The sequence below is a fragment of the Corythoichthys intestinalis genome, chromosome 11 (assembly GCF_030265065.1).
Source record: "Corythoichthys intestinalis isolate RoL2023-P3 chromosome 11, ASM3026506v1, whole genome shotgun sequence".
NCBI classification, from domain to species: Eukaryota; Metazoa; Chordata; class Actinopteri; order Syngnathiformes; family Syngnathidae; genus Corythoichthys; species Corythoichthys intestinalis.
The window spans coordinates 26,194,580-26,219,198 of record NC_080405.1 but is presented as its reverse complement, the minus strand read 5'-3'; the positions used below and the strand labels follow the sequence as shown (position 1 = coordinate 26,219,198).

General features: G+C 37.7%; 3 protein-coding genes across 6 annotated transcripts in view; 1 reads left to right on the top strand and 2 right to left on the bottom strand.

Annotated features, from left to right (window-relative positions):
- Positions 1-6,626, bottom strand: part of zgc:66433 (uncharacterized protein LOC321250 homolog) — a 79,589-nt gene extending 72,963 nt beyond the window's left edge. The window contains exon 1 of one of the 3 annotated variants that reach the window (XM_057849641.1): positions 6,477-6,626. In XM_057849641.1, coding sequence (XP_057705624.1) covers positions 6,477-6,541 — 65 coding nt within the window. In that variant the 5' untranslated portion in view covers positions 6,542-6,626. The remainder of the gene's footprint in view (positions 1-6,476) is intronic. The other 2 variants (XM_057849643.1, XM_057849642.1) reach the window with 2 other exon arrangements.
- A 1,014-nt stretch (positions 6,627-7,640) lies between these two features.
- Positions 7,641-10,627, bottom strand: dcps (decapping enzyme, scavenger). The gene is made up of 6 exons (XM_057851176.1): positions 10,330-10,627; positions 9,378-9,528; positions 9,162-9,307; positions 8,975-9,088; positions 8,686-8,796; positions 7,641-8,608 (listed from the first exon to the last, which is right to left on the bottom strand). The coding sequence occupies exons 1-6, from the start codon at positions 10,531-10,533 to the stop codon at positions 8,342-8,344; spliced, it is 993 nt and encodes a 330-aa protein (XP_057707159.1). The 5' UTR covers positions 10,534-10,627; the 3' UTR covers positions 7,641-8,341.
- A 223-nt stretch (positions 10,628-10,850) lies between these two features.
- ids (iduronate 2-sulfatase) lies at positions 10,851-24,551 on the top strand. Of its 2 annotated transcripts, XM_057851174.1 has the most exons (14): positions 10,851-11,054; positions 11,337-11,473; positions 11,561-11,738; positions 11,867-11,955; positions 15,198-15,398; positions 15,473-15,643; positions 15,717-15,843; positions 18,068-18,109; positions 19,134-19,304; positions 19,510-19,616; positions 20,389-20,502; positions 23,614-23,724; positions 23,849-23,986; positions 24,058-24,551. In XM_057851174.1, exons 1-14 carry the CDS (start codon positions 10,988-10,990, stop codon positions 24,139-24,141), a joined length of 1,737 nt encoding a protein of 578 aa, XP_057707157.1. In that variant the 5' UTR covers positions 10,851-10,987; the 3' UTR covers positions 24,142-24,551. The 2 variants fall into 2 exon arrangements, with proteins under 2 accessions (XP_057707157.1, XP_057707158.1); XM_057851175.1 differs by lacking the exon at positions 18,068-18,109.
- The last annotated feature ends 68 nt before the right edge of the window (positions 24,552-24,619 follow it).

Below are 24,619 nucleotides of genomic sequence, written 5' to 3'. Positions count from 1 at the left end.
TTCCTCAGTTTGTGTATGCCAGAGTCACAAACAGCAGCGAAATGGCGTCCGGAAGAGTTGTGCCATTGTGGAGGTGGGCGTAGGCCATATCTTACTTATTATGTTGGGTCTTTGGACAGTCACAGCACAGATCATACAAATCTACACCATTATGGACAAATTACTATCATCCACATTTCAAACTCTAGTACTCTTGGACACCTTCTGTACAAGATTACACACATCCACCAAAGCTAAACCCCGCATGGAAATGTATGCAAATTTAGAACAAATTTAAGTTTGTCTTGACTTGGCATCCCCACTCCCCAAACTAAGTACATTTTTTGTCTTTACCGAGACGCTGGTTGGAATGCTACAAGGAAAGATTTCCATGCTTCCCTTTTGACATCATCTCTTCCTTTTTTTTTTTTTTTTAATTTTGTGGTTTCTCTCCATCCGCCCCCTTCCCCAGATATCTTTCTGTATCTTCATGTGCATAGCAAGAGGAGGAGGAGCAGCTCTCTGGCGCCCTGAATTCCACCTAACATCTGGAAGCCATCTTCTCTCGCTTTGCCAAACATTCACTGATTTTCAGTGTAGCTCTCTGCTGTAATGTAAATAACCCTATAATCAAACTCCGGCCCTTAGTTTGCTACCATCCATGCTGTGTGTATATATTTTTCACATGAAAAACACTGCACCATTAAAGAGCATCTTTTTCTTCCTCTCCATCCGAAGATGAGATTTATGGTCTGTGAAAAAACAAATAATCTTCATGGACTTAGCATTAAGTGTGTATGTGTATTAGCACTTATCCTTGTATTCAAACTCTTGATTTTTACACTGTATTTTTCCTTGATTTTCAAGTATTTCAGACTCCTCGGCTATTTCCCCCAAATTACCATCACATTTTCCTAAAAGGGTTTGTATGATGCTCATTGTATGTAATTAAAACTGGCTTGGCACAAATTACATTCCTGGGTTTGGAATTCAGTGGGTAGCAGGGTTTGAGTTGTGTTTGAGTCATCTAATGCAAAAGTTAGTTTGGAGTAAAATAAAAGATTTCTGCATTTCTAGGTCTAGCTATAGTTGTTACCTGGAGCCAAAATTATCTTATTCAAGTGAGTATACCAACTTAAAACTACTCATCAGATAAAACCTTCTTTGATCTCATCAAAGAATTTTCTTTGATAATGTGTCAGCCCAAAATATCTACTGTGGCAACAGCAAGACACACTCAAAATAATAATTTAAAATAATTCTATTAAAAGATGACCGAAAATTAAAGCTGACCTAGCAAGAGGAATTTTATAAAAGCTCATCCTAAATTTCAAAATTCAGTTATTGAAATACTCCAAATGAGTGGTGGTGAACATATTGCCTGTGGGCTACAATTGGCCTGCTAATGGTCTCAATACGGCAGAATGGTTCTGAAGGGTGTTCTTTAACCTCCAACTGTCAGACAGGGTGTGCATATTCACACACACACATATATCTATCTATATCTATCTATATATATATGATTCCAAACAGTTATGCAGCTTGCTTAGGTGGAACACTAGCTTCTTGACAATGACAAATAAACTCTGAATCTGAATCTTGATGATGACTTAATGCATGGATACTATCCATATTAGCCAAATATGTCATGCTTGCTCATAGTCAACCACCAACTGGAATCAAATATCAGGCTGGCAGTGTCAAAATAGCCACGTTTAAGTCTTTAATGTGCTTTGCAATACATATAGTGTAGACATTTCACCCTGCTTTGCTATTTTTTGAGACTGCAAAAATACTGAGGTCAAAGGAAAATTACTCTCTTATCAGTCACTGGTGAGGGCCAGAATATAAACAGGAAAAGCTTGAGGTTTGGACTAGTCCGTGGCAACAAGCTGCTAAACAAAAAACAGAACTACATTCAGATTTATCAATGAGTTAAATTATTATTTATATAGACAATCTACATTAAAAAAGTTATTGCAGTTTGAAAAAAAGAATATAGTGTAATTTAGAACTATTCAAGCATTTCTATCGATAACCATTTCAAATGGGTGCTTCCATCCCATACAAATCTAGATAGATAGATAGATAGATAGATAGATAGATAGATAGATAGATAGATAGATAGATAGATAGATAGATAGATAGATAGATAGATAGATAGATAGATAGATAGATAGATAGATAATGCATATCATTGGGCTGCAATTAATGAACGTTAATAGAGGATAAAACAGTGATGTTTATCTTCCATATGGATGAATTGGATTATTTCCCAAAAATTTCACAATCTCCTTTCAGTCATTCAAAAACAGACACCAACAGGCACAGGCAGGTTGCTGCATGATCATCACAGAGCTTTTAAAGTAATAAATTATGAATAACAATAAAAACAAAATGTTTACTCGCTGACTGATTGGTATGCAGGATGGTCGATTCACTAACCTCATTGGGGAACAACAACCATCCATTGTTGATCACCCACTGAGACCTCACCCACCAAGGTGTTGAAAAAATAAATTCAACTGAAGAAGCTATTTGGATTTAAAGGTGCAAACGTGTTTAACAAACAACAACAGCCTAGTTGTTGTGTCTGCTTGGTATACCATGATAGCCTTAATTACTCAGAATCGCGGTAGACACGTCTAGCCTGTCTTTATTGTAAAATGCACTGTATGTGTTACAAATGTCAATACTAGACTAACAGAAAAACTATTTTCAAACCGAGGTATATTATACAGCATTTAGTACAATCTTAAAAAGGGATGTCCCGATCGCATATTTTTGCGCCAGATTTTGAGAATCTGCTGATAGCCCTTAACAAAACAAACAAACAAACAAACAAAAAAACATAAGTGTACTGCCCAAAACAGTACGTTTCCTTGTGCACTATCAGATAGCCAGCTAACATTGAATGTCACCCAATGAACCAAAAGGCTTGGTCTTTTCTTGTTTTCATATGAAGTCATTTGTTTAGGTTTGTGAAAGAAAACAAAGAAACATGCATGCATTCAACACAACTGCACAATACACGCCGGTATACAAATACCATGCAGACACCACTGTTCACTTTAGCTACAAGCTATAAATAAAGGTTAGCTTCCATACAGCAGGACTTATTAACAAATTTCGTTCATATAGCTTTTCTTCATAAACACACGTATACTGCATATTTACAAGTTGGTACAGATGCTATATTTACTGTATATGTACAGTGGGGAGAACAAGTATTTGATACACTCACAATGGGAAAACCCATTGGCGGTGTATCAAATACTTGTTCTCCCCACTGTATATATATATAATACTTACATACTGTATAGTTTCTAAGGCAGAATGGCAACACAAAGCACTCAACAGCATCAGTGTCACATGGTGGGTGCAATGAATTATTATGGCCACAGGGTGGCAGTAATGCTCTATAAAATGTCAACTGGCTCTTAACACTGGAGACTCTAGCCAAATTAAAATTAAATTAAAAACCTGACCCTTTTCACCCAATTCCGATTCTCTGAAAAATGGTCCGATCGGCCCAATTTCTGATCACGTGATCGGATCGTGGATATCCATAATCTTTCATGCTAATGTTTTCTTATTAATATTTTTCCCATAAAATACTTTTACAGTCGTGGGCATCACCATACAAGTCAACATGCAAAATGCAAATTTTCAAAATAGTATATTTCAGTACAACACATACCTGGGCATGGAAATCTTGCAAGCTTTTAATCTTTAGTTGCTAACACTCAATGCAAAACCCTGTTGAGAGGCTAAAAAAGCTAGCAACAAAATTGTGATATTATAAAACTCTAAAAACCGAATAATTAAACACTGCACTAACAAACACAGAAAAATAATAGAGCATAACAATACTCAAAGGCATTAATACTTACTATTCTTTATTAATTCATGTCCGGTGTGACTTCCCTTGTCAAACTTTTTTTGTATTGCTACAGTACATCTGCATGCATGTGTCACACTGTCCCTAAGAGGCTGTGAAACGCACAATAGGTAAAGCTAACTCTCCAATACAAGGTATAAAAAGGCACATTTGATCGCGTGACACAGCTGATCAATAACAAAGGTTATTGCCAACACTTTTAAATGATTGATTACGACAAAAGCACTAAAGCTTTGCAATGTCATCTTTAGAACAATTTCTTTTGTATTTAGATTTTTTTCATTTCAAATGTCACTAGCTTTTACAGTCTGCTCATCCAGGGTCAATCAATGGCGAAACTGATCTTTTTCATGGTGGCATGTCACAGCGAGTTAAAACAAGCATCGAATTGTCTCCTGATGTACTATGAGTGATCATGATGGGACACTGAACATGACATCTCTGTATACGCTCTCACATGGTTTGTACAATGACCTAGTGAGAGATGACCTGATCAGGCCTCTCTAATCACGAGTCGCGCGCACACATTCACATGCACAAACACCAAGCCTATCAGTCAGATTACCAGCTCTGAAGCTTTTAAATGTACATATCCCCATCCAAAACAGTTTGTCATCTCTCTTAATCACAATTCATTTGAGGGCCAAAGGCATGATTGTAGCATTTATCTGATACCACGCTCATGTGCGAAACAATCCATGGACTACGATGCACTTTGTTGACACTATTAGAACAATTAGATGGAGTGGATGATAACTAGTTGACAGTGAGTGTTTGAATGTGTGCATGAGTGACTGTGAACCACTTTGGGCATCATGATGGTTTTGGGGATTAGCTCTAAAAGTGCTCTCCTTTAGTACGTACAATTAACTGGTACTGCACCAGGACTCCAGACTGTGACCAAATCACATTTTGCGATTAAAATTAGAGCCAGTGTGAGCATTTTTTTAATCTACTCACATATGTGCGACCAGTAACATTGCATTTTTCTTTTTGCTTTTGCTGGCAAACTCCTTCACGGTCAAATCCATTATTTGGCGGTAATGTAATGAGCTGGTTTGCCAAGGGAAATACAAGAGAAGAAAAAGAAGGCAGATGATGTGTGAAGCGGTCGATGCTCGGCCAGCAGCGGGGTCGGCCCCTCCCGAATTGATGCCGAGCAAACTGGAGTATATAAAAAAATGCTTAAGGGAAAATTAAACCACGAAAGGGAACCGCGTGGTACCCCACGCACACAGGCGCGATTGTTTTCACTTTCATGACTTTTTGGACTGTCAAATTGTCGCCACTTCCAGGAGAGCGAGACTCACGAAACAAGCTGGCAACAGAACATAGGATATACAATATACAGTATATACTGTATATACATACATACATATATACATACATACATACATACATACACACACACACATACACACGCTGTAAGGCTCTCGTGGAATCACATTTTAAAATGTGTTGGGTGTTTTGGCTTTCTGGGTCAAAAGGGTCCTGACCCCTGACTACAATCCATGACTATCTTTATATTCTGCTTTTTTAAAGTTATTTTTCATATGTATATATTTATTCTTTGTCATTAATGTGACACTTGGTATACTTGTTACAGCTGGGTCCCCCCCCCCCCCAAAAAAAATGTCCCATATTAACCTAATTTGTAAGCAGTATACTGGTTGATGTCAAAACTGATAGAGAATAAAATATAGATGCAGAAGTTTGTAGTTTTATGCATTTATTATGAAAGTATTTATCAGTTAAACAGTGAAAATTAGACAAAAACTTTGCATGTCGATTTACAGTGTGCGCCCTTTAATCTTTTGCTTGCGCCCCTAAAATTTTAAGTTAGGGACAATTGTGCACAGATCAATTAGTACAAAGTTTCACCTCACTAGTAACATCTATTTGTTCCACTACTGCACAGAAGTAGTTTCTATTGTAATTTCTCTTGTAAGTGGTAGTTACAAGAGAAATTCAGATCAATAGTGGAAGTAGATGTTGTCAGGTACATGGGCCATTTAGTGCCATTTCATGCCCTCTTTGAAGCAAAGCAACAGGCGAGCAGAATCCACCCGTGTCTGTGTTTAGGATTAGAGTGGTTCCATCACAGTTAAAGATAACTGTTTAATCTGATGCGCCCTTGACTCAGTCAACACCGTCACTAGTAGAGAGGGAGGAACACAACTAAGTCATTGGCCACCATTGACGCTAAGTGACGTCCTATACATTTTGACTGAGTGGTCTGTCAGTGATCAAATCTACTCCAGACGGATCACTAATATTGAAGTGGCACATGACATTCAATATCCTAGTTGCAAATTTGCCTTTGATCATACACACACAAATAGTTGGGAAATTTACAAAGACATATCTTTTAAGACTGGAATCACAGGACTAAAGAGATTGAACACTTTTAAAGTGATATACTACCTACAACAAAGCACTACATAGAGCACATGTATCGATTGCCAATCACCACTCCCAACAGCCCACAAACTGGTCTTCAGCTACAACAACATAGCAAAGATCAAAGTTGCTATAGTTTGCACCGATGACAGCCAAAGTTGGTGTGTTCAAGGTTCGGAGAACAAATCACACTTACGGTGTTTCTTGGATCTCAAATGGTCTCAGAGTGAAGTCATCTCTCAGTGAGTGAAACCAAGACATCAGCGCTGTTGGTGGACTAATGATTGGATTATTTGTCTCAGTCCTGCCCAGTTTCCTCGGTCTCCCATGATGCGTTCAGGGATACCTAGGAACTTTCACAATTACAAAAACTTCATAGCATTTTTAAAGAATACAATACAAGAATACAAGAATACAACTGTATGATATAATTACATCGTCACACATACATTTCCAATGTGTCTGTATACAAAATAAATAAATAACATGTAACATTTTCTCACATTGAGACTAGTTGAGGAAAGGAAAATAAAGACTAGATAATGTCTAGCTAGATACCTCGAGCAAAACGGTGGATATTCTTGGCAAAGTGCAGTGGTTTAATTCCACATGTTAAGAATATTTTTGTACAGTCTTCCAAAGATCCAATAAACGCATGAACGATGCGATGGCCAATTTCCATTTTTATATAGTAACATTGAAGGCATCCTAATTGCAGCGCCGATCACGACCCAAATTACTTTAAAGAAAGGAAATGAGGCGATAAATTTACAATGTTTTGTGTTTACTTACATTGATTTACTCCAAATGAAAGAGTTTTCGAGTAGACACAATTCAATTATTTCACAATTAGACAATTTAACTATATGTATATAATTCGTGATTCCCCCCCAACATTGAAAGGAAATACTATTGGATGTAGTATTTGAGCTACACCGTTATAAATGGTGATTTAAACACTGCCACCTAGTGTTGATATTTGGTTACACAATTTACCACACCCAACCTTGATCAATGAAGATTTTTTTAGATTTAATAATGTATCATAATATGATAATATACTATGTAAGTAGTTTGGACGTTAATTAATATGATTAATAATAATTTAATATGGGTTAAACAAAAACTGCCAGCCTTAATTTATTCAGATGAAAAACTATCATCAAAAATATTTTTTAAAAAGTGCTTGCCTTGCTTATTGTTCACTGAGTGGAATTGTCATACATATATAAATTTATGGTAGATTTTCAAACCTTGATAATATTATGGTGGCCTCTTCTGTCACTTTCTGTATGCACAGTGTATACTGTATGTTAGAATATACAGGGCAGTACAAATAAGAGGTTGCCAATTTTATCATGTAGCACATTTTATTAAAAAAAAACAACAACAACAAACAAAACAAACATAAGAAATAAGAAAATAAGCACGAATTCGCTTGAAATCTTTCAATTAGAAAAACATTACATGATTTGAAAGGTCCAATTTGCAGATACTTTTAAACTGAATATCTCCATTCCTCAGTATGTACAAAACTGATTTTTTATTCAAAGATGAATAGAATCATTAGTTATATGAGATACAGATGTTCAAAAACTGCAACTATAGAAAACAAATAGGCACAGAAGCTATTTATTCCATTACAAAAAGAAGCAGACTGAGAAAAATAACTCGTGCTAGTGTGAAACCGCCCTGAGGTTTTCATACACGATGAATTTGCCTAGATAACAAAACATGACCTGTGAACAACCCAGGACACACTGGAGAGACTATGTCTCTCGGCTGGCCTGGAAATGCCTTGGGATCCCACCGGAGGAGCTGGTTGAAGTGGCTGGGGAGAGAGAGGTCTAGGCTTCCCTGCTGGGGCTGCTGCCCCCGCGACCCGCCCCCGGATTAAGTGTTACATGATGGATGGATAGGTGGAACAAAACAAACTGTTACATAAAAACATTTTTTGCCGCTAAAAAGTACATGCTCACCAGTGAGCGAACAGTTTTGAATTACAAATGATCAACATACAAAAATAGATCGGAAAAACTGTGTCTATGAGCAGGTGGATCATTACAATCTCCCGGCTTCTCTAAATTGACTGAGCAGTCCATCATCTGCCCGCAGCGGGAAGGATAGACTCCTGGTTTTATAAAAACGTGGATTGGACTGTAGGTTCTGGATGACATCTGTGAGGAGGTGGGCACGTTCTACTCCGCAACCCGGCGCCTCATAGCCAAGCTTGGTGAAGTGGACATGAAGGTGGTAGTAAGAAGGCTGGTAGTGCAAGTAGATTCTCAGCTTGCTGGCTGGGAGGCTGTAGCGTTGCAGGATGGCCTCCTAATGCACATGGTTAGATCAAAGTCGCAATGAAAAAATAAAGACAAAGTGGTTCAAGAAAGTTCGTGAGGTTTCACCTTTCCTTTCTGTAAAATGTTTTGAAGGAGTGGTAAGTGCTCCAATGTCAGGTCTCTCAGACTTTTGATGTTTCTCTGATGTGTGATAGCGATCAGGTACAAATTATCCACCTGAAAGGAGACACATTATGTCATAAGTAACAAGTCCAAAAAAGTCCAAAACAAGCTGCAACAAGCATAATCCTGTATTTCTGCTAAACTTTAAATTACATAGATTTTACATTTTTGTTAAAATATCTCAGCTTGCATGGTATATGTACTCGATAAAGTACGTATAATGTATGTTTACCTGTTTCTGGTCCCATTTGAAGTCCGGGAGTAGGACAAAACCAAGCATTGGGTCTGGGTCTTCAAACACTATCCGCTCAGACTCTGCCTTCTTCTCCAAGATGTTATATACCCACTAGAGAGCAAATATAATGCCCCAAAAATATAACAACAAAATTTAAGTGTTGACATTTTTCTGGCACACAAACCTGCACACTGAAACTCTGCTTCTGAATGAAAGGAAGCGTGATGGACTCATAGTCATCCGCAGTCTCGTCCACCAGGAAGCTTTCCTGACGCTGGTATTTCTTCACATGCTTATCAGTGGCTGGACATACCACAGTCGCCTTGATCTCTGAAAATAACAAAAAAATACATCTTTCCTCTTTCCTCACAAATATTTGATGTCTTCATCGTATATATACCATTAAGGTGAGGTGGAGCCAGGAGACGGTAGGTGCTGTAAATGTCATTCCTTAGATCTAACTCCAGGGTCGAAGCAGTGAATATTTCAGACAGGGCTTCTTCTCTAATGGGTGTCTTTTCCAGGATGACAACAGCATTCTGGTCGGCAAGCTGATGATAATGGAAACAACCCAAAGGTAAATACAGGCCAAGAATACAATAATTTCGCCCTAAACAAATGTTGTTAACCTGTGGATGCCTATTGTCTCCAATCAGTGATATTCCAGATCAAAGCAGCCTCAATGCACCCCCTCTCTCTTTTTTTTAAAAAGCATAAATGCTTGTTGTTGCTAATTTGCACATACATAAAATTATATTTAAGCGTTTTATTTTTTAATTGCTTATTGTATTATTATTTATGCATTATTATTTTAATGTATTATTTTAATTAATGTTCTCACAAGTCTACGGTTCTCAACTTCATTTAGCAGCTACCTGAAAACAAAGTTTTTTTGTTTGTTTGTTTAAATCTAATGCAGTGATAGGTATCAAATTTATTTTGGCTAGAATGGCTGGCATTGAGTCAGAGTGATCAGATCGTTCAGTCGCTAACACCCCTCCACTACGAAGTCAAATTAAATTGGACGTCTATCATCGTCAATTGCAGCAAATTAATTACTATTTATTATTTTAATATTGACGTCAAGGGTATTGGGTATTATGTTGGAAATCATGGCGTATGAAGATGTTGCTACTTATTACCAAAAAACGCTATTCAAAACGAGACACACTCGCCAAAATCACGAAAACAGACTGTGCTGTAGCAATTACACAAACGGAGGTGTACATACGACTACAAAATTTCACAGTTGATCGTAAATTAAAACACCGATTTAAGACAACACGTCAATCACATAAACAATTTGTAACATGTAATCAGATTTAGCCAAATACTAATGTCATTATGTCTACCTTTCCGTGGACGAAGATGGTTTTCTCCCTAGCAGAATCACTCAAAACGGAAGCGGTTTGAAAACCTGATAGGACACTTTTCCCAGATTCATTTCCATTTTCTCCTCGATCATTTTCATGCTCCGTTTTTGTCTTCTTAGCTTTTGGAGATAATTCATCCGATGCAGCTACATTATTTTCACGTTTTGTTGAATGGTCAGCCATGTTTTACACCGCGTCCTCAATGTCCAAAGATTGTTTATTAAAGAAAGACACTTCACTCTGAACCACAACAAAGCGTGGAGATATGAAATATTGCGCATACGTGTTCACTTGAAAGGCATTTTGATACGTGAGTTTCATATTACGTATTTCTGACTGGCTTTGTTTCTGAATTATGATATAATAATTGCATTAGTTGTGAATTTGATCTTTGTCAGTGAAACTTTGAAACTCGTAATGTGATTGACAGATTATTTAGCTAACTGAATCACTAGCTAGGGGCGGGGTTACCTAAGAGTAGACCTATGAAAATACAGCACAGATAACGCTAGGAAGCTATTAAATAGAAGGAGCGGCCGATATGTATTTATTTGTTAAGAACAAATTTAGAGGTACGGAGATGATAATTTAACTTCATGTACATGACTTAAAAGTGCCCTTTGGACTTCTTAGCAACATGTACATTAATGTCCATAAATGTATTTTTGTCATTATTCACGTGCTTCTTGTCGGTGCGAGAAAAGGTAAGCCAAGTTCGTAACGTTGTGTGAGTACTGTAATACTAGAGAACAAATCAAAGGAAAGCTAAATGTCACCCCCCCCCCCCCCCCCCCCCATTTCAACACAAGTGTTTAATTTAATTTGGCAATAATTCGTCGTAATAGAATTCTTGTTATCCACTTTATGGCCCGAGTAAGTAGAACATGTCAGCATTTCTGTGTAAATTTACCAGCATTTATTTATTTATTTATTTTTAAATTGCTTACATTACAAATAAAATTACAACTTTCTGTCCTTGAATCTAGAGAGACGAAATGTCCTTTTCATCATTGCTGACGACCTAAGGACATCTTTGGGATGCTATGGAGATGTTACAGTAAAATCACCAAACATTGACCAACTGGCATCCAAAAGCCATGTTTTTCTAAATGCGTTTGCACAGGTTAGCCAACGATGTTAAACAATGATTCAAACACATCTACAGTATATCTTTACATACATTTGGTTTTATATTTATTGTTATTTGCAGCAAGCAGTGTGTGCCCCAAGTCGAACATCCATGTTAACAAGTCGAAGACCAGATACAACTAGGCTGTATGATTTTAAATCCTACTGGAGAGTGCATTCTGGAAACTACACCACTCTTCCACAGTACTTTAAATCCCAAGGTTATACAACATTCTCTGTGGGAAAGGTTTTTCACCCAGGTAAATTGAATTTAGAAAACCCCATACTCCTTTGCCAATATCATCATTTGCTGCATTTTTGGACTATCCGCTGTCATTCCTTTTCCATTGAATGTTTGGAACAATGATTGTGCTTTGTTTGTTGGCAGGCATCGCCTCAAACTACACCGATGACTATCCTTACAGCTGGTCCATCCCTGCATACCACCCTGCTTCATTCAGATTTGAGAAAGGAAAGGTACACCCAAGAAGTGAAGTTCATATAATGTTGACATTTTGACAACGCAAAACCAGGATGCAGCTAACCTAAAAGTTATTATTTCTAAATACAAAATAACTCGTGAGATGACACCGTTTTTTTCTCATTGTCTTACACTGCTGGCCAAAAGTATTGGCACCCCTGCAATTCTTTCAAATAATGCTCAATTTCTCCCAGAAAATGATTGAAATTATGAATGCGTTGGTAGTAATGTCTTAATTTATTTTGCTTGCAATGAAAAAACACAAAAAATGGGGAAAAAAACTAAACAAAAACATTATAATTTTACACAAAACTCCAAAAATGGGCCGAACAAAAGCAATGGCCCCCTCAGCGTAATACTTGGAAAAACAACCTTTACACAAAATAACTGCGAACAACCGCTTCCAGTATCCATCATTGAGTTTCTTACAATGCTCTGCTGGAATTTTAGACCATTCTTCTTTGGCCAACTGCTCCAGGTCTCTGAGATTTGAAAGGTGCCTTCTCCAAACTGCCATTTTCAGATCTCTCCACAGGTGTTTTATGGGATTCAGGTCTGGATTCATTGCTGGCCACTTTAGAAGTCTCTAGTGCTTTCTCTCAAACCATTTTTAGTGCATTTTGAAGTGTGTTTTGGTTCATTGTCCTGCTGGAAGACCCATGACCACTCAGGGAGACCTAGCTTTCTAACACTGGGCCCTACATTATGCTGCAAGATTTGTTGGTAGTCTTCAGACTTCATAATGCCAAGCACACGGCCAAGCAGTCCAGTGCCAGAGGTAGCTAAGCAACCCCAAAACATCAGGGAACCGCCGCCATGTTTGACCGTGGGGACCGTGTTTCTTTGAAGGCCTTGTTTTTTCCCTATAAACTCTATGTTGATGCCTTTCCCCAAAAAGCTCTACTTTTGTCTTATCTGACCAGAGAACATTCCTCTAATCCGTTTTTGGCTTTCTCAGTTAAGTTTTGGCAAAGTCCAACCTGGCTTTTTTATGTCTCTGGGTCAGAAGTGGGGTATCCTACCATTGAGTCCCTTTTCATTTAGACGCCGACGAATAGTACGGGTTGACATTGTTGTACCCTCGCACTGCAGGACAGCTTGAACTTGTTTGGATGTTAGACGAGGTTCTTTATCCACCAGCCGCACAATCTTTCGTTGAAATCTCTCATAATTTGTTCTTTTCTGTCGACATCTAGGGAGGTTAGCCACAGTGCCATGGGCTTTACACTTATTGATGACACTGCGCACGGTAGACACAGGAACATTAAGGTCTTTGGAGATGGACTTGTAGCCTTGAGATTACCCGTGATTCATCACAATTTTGCTTCTCAAGTCCTCAGTCAGTTCTTTGGTCTTTATTTTCTCCATGCTCAATGTGGTACACACAAGGACACAGGACAGGGGTTGAGTCAATTTTAATCCATTTTAACTTGCTGCATGTGTGATTTAGTTATCACCACCACCTGTTATGTGCCACAGGTATATCGCCACCACCTGTTATGTGCCACAGGTAAGTAACAGGTGATGCTAATTACACAAATTAGAGAAGCATCACATTTTTTCCCCCATTCTCTTTTGTGTTTTTTCATTGCAAGCAAAGCAAATGAAGATAGTTCTACCAAAGCATTTGTAATGGCAATCATTTTATGGGAGAAATTGAGCATTATCTGACAGAATTTCAGGGGTGCCAATACTTTTGGCCAGAAGTGTATTTCTTATCCTTTTTTGTTTTTGTTGAGAAGCGTACGCAGTGGCATGGACAAAAATGATGATCAATTTGTTTCACATGACATGAAACTTCACAATATTTGATTTTTTATTTCCTAACACCACAAGTGTTTAATATTTTACCTTTTTTGCTTGTGTATATTTTATATAGCTACTTATCCCAAATGTCAGACTATGTTCATGTGATATCAGTCCACTTCTGCTCTCTGTTCCAGTAATTTTTAACTTCTGCCACATGCATTTTCTAAAGTCATGAGACCCAAACACATTAGTCAGAAAAAGTTGAAGTGAGATTAATTATTTTATTACTGAAAGCTTGAAGCAGTTTTCTAAGGTTCTGGCGACAAGTGTAATTAGGGATGTCCCGATCGCATATTTTTGTCTGAGTCACCTGGATTTGAGAATCTACATCTACATAATGACATTTATTATTTTATTTTATTATTATTTTTTTTTTTTACACAAGAATAACATAGAAAATGCTTGTCTTTATTAAATGCTTCATTGAGTGAGTCCACTCAAATCAACTCACGCATTGACGCTCACGCTGCTGAGAACAGCCTCTCACTTACACACTGAGTTGCCCAGCACACAGCCGCTAGCAAGCTAAACGATGATTTACACATTTGGGCCTTCGATTGTAGCGCTATCAAGCTTCTCTGGCAAGATCAGAGCTACAAATCTGTCAATCATCGTTAACTTTAAGTACCAAACAAGCTGGCCAGTTTGGCTGCACTGCTTAGCAGGAGGGAAGGTGATTGCCTGGTACACCAGACTCACCACTGTTCCAGCTATAGTCTGGCGACCGTTCAGCGGATCAAATTCCCAGGGCGGAGCAAGCCACAGCAAACAGACAGCGGAGTGGACCAATCAGCGACGGGCGGACATGCCGTTGATAAAGCGACAAGAAACTCTAGCGCGAGGGAATAAACATACGAGGAGAATAGAGAAGTTTATTCAACATGGCTAGCGCGAGACAGACTGTTGTTTTTAGCGACTCAGTGTGTTTTTGGTCTGTTAAAAGTGAATTTACCGCGGATTGGAACATATTCTCGGCTCTCCTGTTTGCCATCTGTGTTGTTGTGGAGCGCATTGGAAGTAGTCTCCAACGCACAAGAGTGACGTTGCTCGTTAAGAAGATGTCGATTTCGTTCTGGCTCGAGAGGCCAATAAGGAGATGGATCCCAGACTCTTCTCACAGTTTTGAAAAATACAGGGAGAATAGTCTGGCGGTGCCAGGCAAGGAAGGTGAGAGGCTCTGTCGCTATACGAGCATGATTCAGAAAACATAAATATATTTTTAAAATTAAAAACCCGATTCTCTGAAAAATGGCGTGATCGACCTGATTTCCAGTCACGTGATCGGATCGGGACATCCCTCCCTAGTACGTAATACTAATTCTTTCCAACCAAAACAAAGTGTCAATTACTGGTTATCTTACCTCTTCGATCGTAATCTAATTAAATATGTGATAATGTGAATAAATCGCTAACAAAACCTTGTTTTCAGATGTGTAGAGGAGAGGATGGTCATCTCCATGCCAACCTGCTGTGTGCAGTCAATGTCACCGAGCAGCCTGGAGGAACACTCCCTGACATGGAGATAGCGGATGAGGCGGTGAGACTACTGAAAACTCAAGCCACTGATGGCAATCCTTTTTTTCTGGCTGTGGGCTTTCACAAACCTCACATTCCCTTCCGGATACCACAGGTATGTTATGCTATTCTATAGAAATGACTAAAGTGTTACTGGAATCATAATAAATACGTACTTCGATATTCTAGGAGTATCTGCGGCTCTACCCAATAGAGCAAATGACTCTGGCACCTGATCCAGATGTTCCCAAACGCCTTCCCCCTGTAGCTTACAACCCTTGGGCAGACATTAGAAAGCGAGATGATGTCCAAAAGCTCAACATTAGCTTCCCTTATGGACCAATTCCTAAAGATTTTCAAGTATGAATCTTACTCTATGAAGGTTTTTCAAACTTGTGTCATTCCTTTTAACCACTGGGCATTTGTCTTTCAGCTTCGCATCCGCCAGCACTATTATGCTGCAGTGTCCTACATGGATGCCCAGGTTGGGCGACTGCTCAGTGCTCTGGATGCCCTGGGGCTGGCTCAGAGCACACTAGTGGTTTTCACCTCTGATCATGGTGAGCGAGTAAGGACAAGTACTTGTCATAGCTAATACCAGTGTTTATAATACTGTATATACTTTTGTGATCATTCTACGCTGTTTGATATCACGCATGGTAGGTGCCTCTATGAAATGCAAGCCACCAGAGGGCAGTGTTGTCACAGTATTGATTCAAATTTGTTTTGGGCTGCTACTGTACAAGATTTGGGAATATTGACTTATTTCTTCTATCTGTAACTTATCATTTTCAACTGTATTCATTATACAAGACTGGAGATAGACACCACTTCACGATTTAAAGGCCTGTTTCTCTACTTCCACAATCATCCAAAATTCTTGAAAAATTATTCAACAACAGATTAGATAAATTCATAAGTAAATATAACTTAGTTTTCAACCGTCAGTATGGATTTAGTGCAAACAGTTCAATATCTCTAGCTTTAATAGAATCAGTTGAGGAGATCAGTAACACAATTGATCACAAATTACACTTAGTTGGAAAATTCTTAGATCTTAAGGAAGCATTTGACACCACGAATCATGACATTTTAATCAATAAACTTGAAAAGTATGGTATCAGGGGGTGGCACTACACTGAGTGAAGAGTTACTTAACTAACAGAAAACAATTTGTGAATTTGGGTGACTATTCATCATCATGCTTGGACATTGCTTGTGGCGTCCCTCAGGGTTCATTGTTAGGTCCAAAACTGTTTAAAATGACATATACAAAGTTTCAATAACATTAAAATCAGTTTTATTGGCAGATGACACAAGTATCTTTTGCTCTGGGGAGGATGTACATGAGCTCCTGTGGAAGGCTTCTGATTAAGTTTGTAAACTAAAGACATGCTTTGAGAGAAACAAATTACATTAAATGTAAGTAAAACCAAATTCATGATATTTAGCAGATACAATAAATATACGGTAGTCAAGTACAAATACAGATAGATGATGTGAATATTGAAAGGGTCTATGAAAACAGGTTTTTTTAGGTTAGTTATTGTTGAGAAGGTTAACTGGAAAGCTCATATAAAACATATTCAAAGTAAATTATCAAGAAGCATAATGTATCAGTCCTGAATAAAGCCAAACACAGTCATGAAATAAAACACTCCACATTCTTTACTGTTCTTTAATCCAACCATATTTACACTACTGTGCAGAGGTCTGGGGTAATACTTATCAATGTACAATAAATTCACTATCCATTTTGCTAAAAAGAGCCATAAAAATAGTACATAATGCCGGTTACAGGGATAATACTACTATATTATTTTTAAAATCCAGAACATTAAAACTCACAGACTTGGTTCATTTTCGAACGGCTCAGCTCATGTAGAAGGCTATACACAGGTCACTTCCTGGCAATGTACAGAAATTCTTTTTTAACAAAGAAGGTCATTACAGTTTGAGAGGGAGCTTCACTTACAGCATCAGAGGGTACAGACTACATTAAAAAGTTTTTGTGTTTCTGTTTGTGGAGTGAGGCTGTGGAATACGCTAGATGAGGGTCTTAAGCAATGTCCAAGCATGACACAGTTTAAGAAGTGGTACAAGCACATGGTTTTCACAGGGTATAGAGAAGAGGAATGGGTTATATAATAGGGGAGGGGGTCCTCAAATACAAATCTTGAAGGTCCACAATTATTATTTTTTTTTTTACACAAGCATGGGTCCATTTATTAATGTCCATCAAGTACAAGACAAGTCAAAGGTGGTAAAGGAGGTTTTCTTTTGACCAAACAAAAATACAGTGCACATTCTGATTAAATAAAAATAAATTAACAAAACATTTTCTTGACTTAAAAAAAAAACATGCAAGTACAATGTTTACACATGTACACTAAATAAAAGAGATAAAAGATCTCTCATTAAGGTGCAAACAATAACTATTGACAGTACATTTTGTAACTATAAAACACTGCTGGACAAAAAAAGAAAACTTGCAAGTAGTACATGTTCACATGTACAGAACATAAATGACAAGCTCTTTCATTAAGGTGCAAACATAATAATTATTGACAGTAACTTTAACTTTAATACACTGCTAAATGAGAGAAATGGCATTTGGGTGTCACAAAGCTGTTTACTCATATCATCAGCCAGTACTTCAGTGTGTCTTGTGGTTGATGAATCTGAGAGTGAGATTTGTTTGATTTTTGTTGTCATTTCCTCCTATTCATTTCCTTCAAGCATTGCTGCCATCACCTCACTCATACACTATTATTTCTCCATCAGAGAACTGCTTCTTATGTTTGGCCAACACCCTCAACACTCTGAGTGAGCACTCCGTTGCAATTTGTTGTTGTGTCATAGTTTTATCAATAACCTTCCTTGACTCTTGATATGACTGCTTCAACCTGTTAATGTCTTGCCCTCTCAATTCTGATTTAGGAGGAAACTTCTCTTCAAAAGAGCTGTGCTCTTTAACATAATGGTGTTTCACATTTTCACTTTTTATCAGAGCAACTGTCATGAAGCATATTAAGCACATAGGTTTGGTACTTGCAGTTGGCAAAATGGATGCATATTTGTCAGTCCATTCATCATTGAAACGGCGATTTTCATTGTACACTTTTCTTCTCTAGGTCAAATTTGAGCATGCCATTTTGTTAGATTCGGTCTTCTACTGGGGGCATGTAAACAAACAGATTGCAAAGTGCCGGGTGCAACTCGTGTTCCACCCTGTTGCGTTCCGTCCAGTCTAGCTAGCTAGCAACATGCAGGCTCTCTCAGCCAATCAGCGCATACATGCACACTCTCTCAGCCAATCAGCGCATCCATGCAGGCTCTCTCAGGCAATCATTGCATCGTTGTCTTAGATATGACAACAGAAGTGGGGAAGATATTTGATTAAAAATGAAACAGAATGCGATAGAATAGTAGCGCATAGCGATAGATCAGCGAGTCATACAAATAATATATGTAAATAAAAAAATTTAAAAAATTTTAAGTGCAGTTTGCTCTGGGTCCGCAGAGAGGTGTGCTGTGGTCTGGTCGTGGACCGCGGTCCGCTAATTTAGGACCCCGGTTATAGGGTTTTTCACATATCGGTTATCGTCTAGTCCTTTTTCTTTCTTTTTTTTTTTTGTTTCTCTTGCTTCTTATGTATATGGTTATTTACTTTATTTCTTTGTTGAAATGAGGACTAGTTAAATAGGGCGGACTGATATTAGTATTATCATTGGTTTTGTCAGATTCTTTTTTGTTTATTGTTTTTATTTTCTAATTAAATTAAAGCATTCATTCATTCATTCATTTCTTTCTTGGACACTTTGTTAATCTTTGTCCAAATTTGTTTCAGGCTGGTCGCTCGGCGAGCATGGCGAATGGGCGAAATACTCCAACTTTGACGTGGCAACACATGTTCCTCTTATCTTCTATGTCCCTGAAGCATCTGCATCTTATAGTGGGTTTAAAAGACCTTCCTTTCCCTTTATGGATGTCTTTAGCCAACCAGAGTTCATCTTTAATAGTAAGAACCTACATTTCTCAAAATATCTAAAATTGCACACATTGTTGACAACTTTAAGACCCAGTAAAATAAAAAATATTTTTTTTTTACAAAAATAATTCTCATTTTAATGCCACAGTTTTTACTGTGATAGCATATTATGTTGTCAGTTTCTGTAAATAATTCCTTCAGTTGAGACTGAAATTGATTAACATGTCTTTTCCAGTTGATAATGTTGTACGAAATGTAGTGGAGCTTGTAGCTGTTTTCCCAACCGTCTCCCACTTGGCTGGTCTAAAAATACCTCCACCCTGTCCTGAGGTTTCTTTCCAGGTATTTTTCCATGATACTTAAAAAAAATATTTTCCCCCTTAAAAACTAATACAAAGTTTTTTTTATTAAGCTTCTCCTCTAAGTACAGTTTTACATTAAATGTAGCCATACCATTTTTTGATTTTTATTGATTTAGTCGGATAATCACTTAAAAAATATATTAATTATAATGCATAGAAAGACATTATGAAGTATCATGTGTTGTACGAAGCAATGTACTGAAGCTAGCAGTACAATGTTGAAGGCACCTCATTAGATCAAAAAAGAAAATAAACAAAAAACAAACCGAACCCGTTTTGGTCATGTAGTGAAAATGATCAATACACACACAGAGAAGTTGATTGAAAAAGAATTGTAATGAGGTGGCCAGCTGGAAGTCTTGTGCTTCTGCTGTCAAATCACAGAAATTGCTCATGCCACAAAAATGAAGATGGTGTCATTGAAATAGAACTTCAGCTGATCATAAAATTCACCAGTGTAAATATCAGAAATGATTGATTGATCAATGTAATTGTCCTGGGATGTATTGGAAGTCCTAATCGCTTTTTGAAAACATTTAGTGGTTCCCTAGTTTTGCATTTTCTACATGGACTCTAAATTGCCCATACATTAACATGTTACCCATTTTTTTTGTCTCTTTGAGTCAGCCCTGCTATTGAGACATGATTAATCTGTGGTATACTCCCACTTATCACCCTCCCATGTTGGTGTATTTATTCCCTGACATGGATAAGATGTATGTACATACCTCACTGAAATCTTGTTTATTCAGAAAGAGCTGTGTACAGATGGAAAGAACTTGTCCCAAGAATTCAACTCTCCCCTCAAAATTAATATGGAGGCAGTGTCTTTCAGCCAATACCCACGACCTGCTGACACACCACAGGTAATATAAGTGAAAGGCTTTTTTTTTTTTTTTTGAGGACAAATTAGCTTTGGATGTGTTATCTTCTTATCTTCTCCTTAAAGTAGCTATAAACTTTTAAACACCACCACTCTATTCTAGTTAACCCTTTCAATCAAAATTTTACCACTCATTCAACTCAGTCTGCCATTGACGGCGCCAGACGTCCAATCCATTTTGACTTCATTCTCGCGCTGTCAATTGCCCAGAAAATGAGCATTCATGGCCAACCCTCTCAGTTCAAAGTTCAAACGAATCTGATTTCTGTCACCATTAATGGCATGCAATGAGTTAAATGCTGTACTATTGGGGGGGTTCGTCAGGATTTTTTCTTTAACATAATAATATTACAAATAAAAAAAATACAAACCAAAAACACCAACATTAATTAGAAGGCAGATGTTTTGTCCACAAAATATTAGCAACATAAGCTTCCCACTGCATTGTCCAAGTGAGACATTTACAAAGGTTTTGCTCTCTAGTGATAAAAAAATTAAAATATGTGATATGGCAGGCAGCACATATTTAAAAAAAAAAAAAAAAAAAAAAAAAAAAAGTACATGAAAGTTGAAAGATGCCTATTCCAAATGTTGGATAAAAAATCAGAAAGGTGCAATTACGAGCACAGCATGTGTGCACAAATCAATACACCCACTCTTTGTGAGTGGAACATCATTTAAAGGGAACCTCGGACTGAAAGACTTGTTGGCTCTTGTTCTCTTTTACTAAAGTATGTTAATAGAAACATAAAATATTGTCATTGATTTAAAAATGAATAATTATTCGTACATATTTTGACCTACGGAGGGTGCCATGTTTTATGGACGCACGGGGTGATGACGTACATTGTCACTGTCACTCGACAAATATTATAGGGTTTCTGCAATTCCTTCTACGTGCCGAGACGTCCAACACATGCGCTCAAAAGTGGCGAGTACTTACTATTTTTGTTTTTATTGAGTCTTATATTACCTTTTCATTGCCTCAAAATACTTTTTGCATGTGTTTCCCCTCTCATACTTTTTAAGCATTGTTTTCTTGTGGTAGCTTTAAAGCAGATTGTTGATCTGTTGACCACGTAGCATATTTAAACCACCCTTGTTTGATATTACTACGCTTAAGTATTTTCTTAAACCATCTTTAGTATTTTCTGTCTGTAAGCATCTAATCAAAACAAGCTGAAAGCACACGGTAGTAGTTTGCGTGTCAAATTCGCCTCTTGTAGGCGTTTCGCCGGTGTAGCACATTTTGGCAGAACACTTTTTTTTTTTTTTTTCCTACTCTTGCCTCGTCTCGTCTTTCATGTTCATTTTGCTTTTCCTGCTCATTTTGTGAAATATCGACAGTGCTGTCATGCTCATTAATGTTCTTCTTGGGTTCAAATTGAAAGGATTGAACAGATGACATGTTTCTGTCACTAGAGTCATTCTCTGGAAGCCTGGCAGTGTAACCATGTGATGTCACCGCCCTGTGACGTCGACAACAATGGCGACCTACTAGTTAAACGTATTTTACAAATTGTATAAAAACGAAAACATCAAGAGGGGTTTCAATATCAAATTATTTTAACGTATAATAAAGTTCTTTTTTTTTTTTTTTAAGAACTACTAGTCTTTCTATCAGTGGATCCCTTTAAATACACAGATGAGATAAAATACATTCACAATTGGATACTGCTTAGGGCAGGGGTGCTCATGATTTTTGCTCCAAGATCTTCTTTTTAAGGAAACAACCTCCCAAGACCTACCTGAAGAGCGGGGGGGTGTTTTGCTGCATAACCTCATATAGTATGTTGCTCACACAACATAATCAAGCATGTACATTTAAAAAAAAAAAAAACAATTTTTTTTGATGCCGCGAGCTACCCACACTAGCGTTGTGTTCGATCGCGATCGATGTAATGGGCACCCCTGGTATAGAGTTATGTCCATGTCTTTCAAAAAACCCACAACTAATTACATTTCTTTGTTCTATGCCAAAGAAGAACAAAACCACCAATTAGAATCTTAACATTGATTGCCATTGAAAAATTAACGTTTTAATTACCTTTCTTTTCGCAGGATTTGCTGTCATGCACTTTCATTGTGGATACCAATCTTCGAAACAATTTTATTAACACACAACTGCCACTAGATGGCAGCAATGCATCATTTTAGATTCGAGATCAGGCCTGTTTTTCAGTACCCTATTACAAGGTCTAATTAGGTCTGAGAAGTTAAGGGCTTTGCCATTCAAGTACATATATTTTACAGGGATCCCTTGTTTTTCGCGGTTAATGGGGACCAGAACCCGTTGCGATAAGTAAAAAAACGCAAAGTATTTATTTATTCAGATTTAGCATTGGAAAGAGATGCATATAAGACATGTTTAATTAAAAAAACCTTTTATGTGTATCTATATTTTAACAAATGGGTTTTAAGCACTTCAAGTGTAATAATTATGATAATTTTTAAAAATGTTACTGTCCTACCAAATTATTATTAAATAAGAATAATGTAGTAAAATGCTTGTCTTCATTAAATGTTTCATTGAGTGAGTCCACTCAAATCCGCTCAAGCTGCTCACTTACACACAATGAGTTGCCACAGCAACTGTTTAACAATTAAACGATAATTGACGTATGCGACCCTTTGAAGTTTTGGCTTGCAGGCATCTCTGGCAAGATCAAACCTTAAGGTCTGTCAATCATCGTTAACTTTAATAAGCAAATCCAGTGCACTGTCTGACCAAGAAAAGAGCAGGAGCGAGAGTGACATAATCAGGTCGGGACAGCTCATTTGCGTCCATTCCATGATGGACTTAGGGCGTGAAGTTTGAAGTGCGAAGTAGCGAGGGATCACTGTATATGTATAGTTTTAGTAGAGTATGCGTTGTGGGTACTGGGTAGTGTGTGTGTCATATATATCAAATCAAATGATAGCCACTCTTCTGCTTGGATAAAGTATGTTTTGCTTTACAAAAATTTTCTTGGTTTTGTGGGGGAAAACGGCTGCTCTTTGTAAAACCTTCAAATTGCTGACAGCGGGCAGTTTGAGTGCAGTTAAACAAACAAAAGTTAGTGTCTGAGGTGTAATATTTGTCATCGTCTACTAGGAGGACTCAGACCTGCCTGACCTTAAAGACATAAAGGTGATGGGCTATTCATTGCGCACCTATGACTACAGATTCACTCTGTGGCTGGGCTTTGACCCTAAGACATATCAGGTAAAAGTTCAGTCTTCAAATACAACAACACAGCTTTAACTCAATCTTTCTCAAAGCCACTCTGTAAAATGACTGATCATCTGCCTTGTGTTGTTGACATTTCCTACTGCTGTCGATTTTAAAGGTCAACGTATCTAATGTCCATGCTGGAGAGCTGTACATGCTATTAGATGACCCCGGCGAGGACAACAACGTTTATGATGATCTTGAGCGGCACAGCATGATGAAGATGATGAGCAGGAAAATGAAGAGCGTGCCTCCTGTAAGTTTGCTTATGTCCATCCATTTAACTTCTTCATCAATGTGATTGTCATTGTTGTTTTTCCTGTCTAGACTGGGAGTGTACAGACGAGGATGAAGCTGCAGCTCCATTACCTCACAGCAGGAATGAAGATGAGTGGAAGGACAAGGCAATGACAGATGGCTGTAGAGTGCACACAAGCAATAAACCCACAAAAGGGAAACAACTTTTTCTTATAAAATAAGCCTTTGATTTGAATCTAAAATGCTATTTTGCACTGTTTGAATTTACAGCAACTGTCATATAATCTGCAGTTTTTGTGACACAAGGTCAGATTTCAACAGCAAGCACTCTCATGGACTGCTTTAATTAGTTGTAAATTATTCTGTTAATTTTATACACTGCTTCCTCGAGGAATGCTGATAATGAGTGTTGAGCATGTTTGATATTTCAAGGCATTGTTTCTACAGGTTTTGTATTAATTCATATTTCTATTGCACTTCGTCACCTTGTACACAACTGAGCTCAATCTGTGCACACATGCTATCTGTAATAATTGAGTACCAACGAAGACTTTCCCACACTACTTGCCATTTCACTGAACATGTTTGAGGGAGAAAACCGATTTGTTGATTGGACCCACTGTTATTTCAA

Coding starts and splice junctions, on each gene's coding strand:
- dcps (XM_057851176.1), bottom strand. CDS start 10,533: ATGGCTGACCATTCAACAAAACGTGAAAATAATGTAGCTGCATCGGAT. Junction 8,797..8,974: donor TCAAATGGGACCAGAAACAG/GTAAACATACAT, acceptor GTCTCCTTTCAG/GTGGATAATTTGTACCTGAT. Junction 8,609..8,685: donor ACATTTTACAGAAAGGAAAG/GTGAAACCTCAC, acceptor CATGTGCATTAG/GAGGCCATCCTGCAACGCTA.
- ids (XM_057851174.1), top strand. CDS start 10,988: ATGTACATTAATGTCCATAAATGTATTTTTGTCATTATTCACGTGCTT. Junction 11,956..15,197: donor TCAGATTTGAGAAAGGAAAG/GTACACCCAAGA, acceptor CCTTGTTTTCAG/ATGTGTAGAGGAGAGGATGG. Junction 23,725..23,848: donor TTGACCCTAAGACATATCAG/GTAAAAGTTCAG, acceptor TCGATTTTAAAG/GTCAACGTATCTAATGTCCA.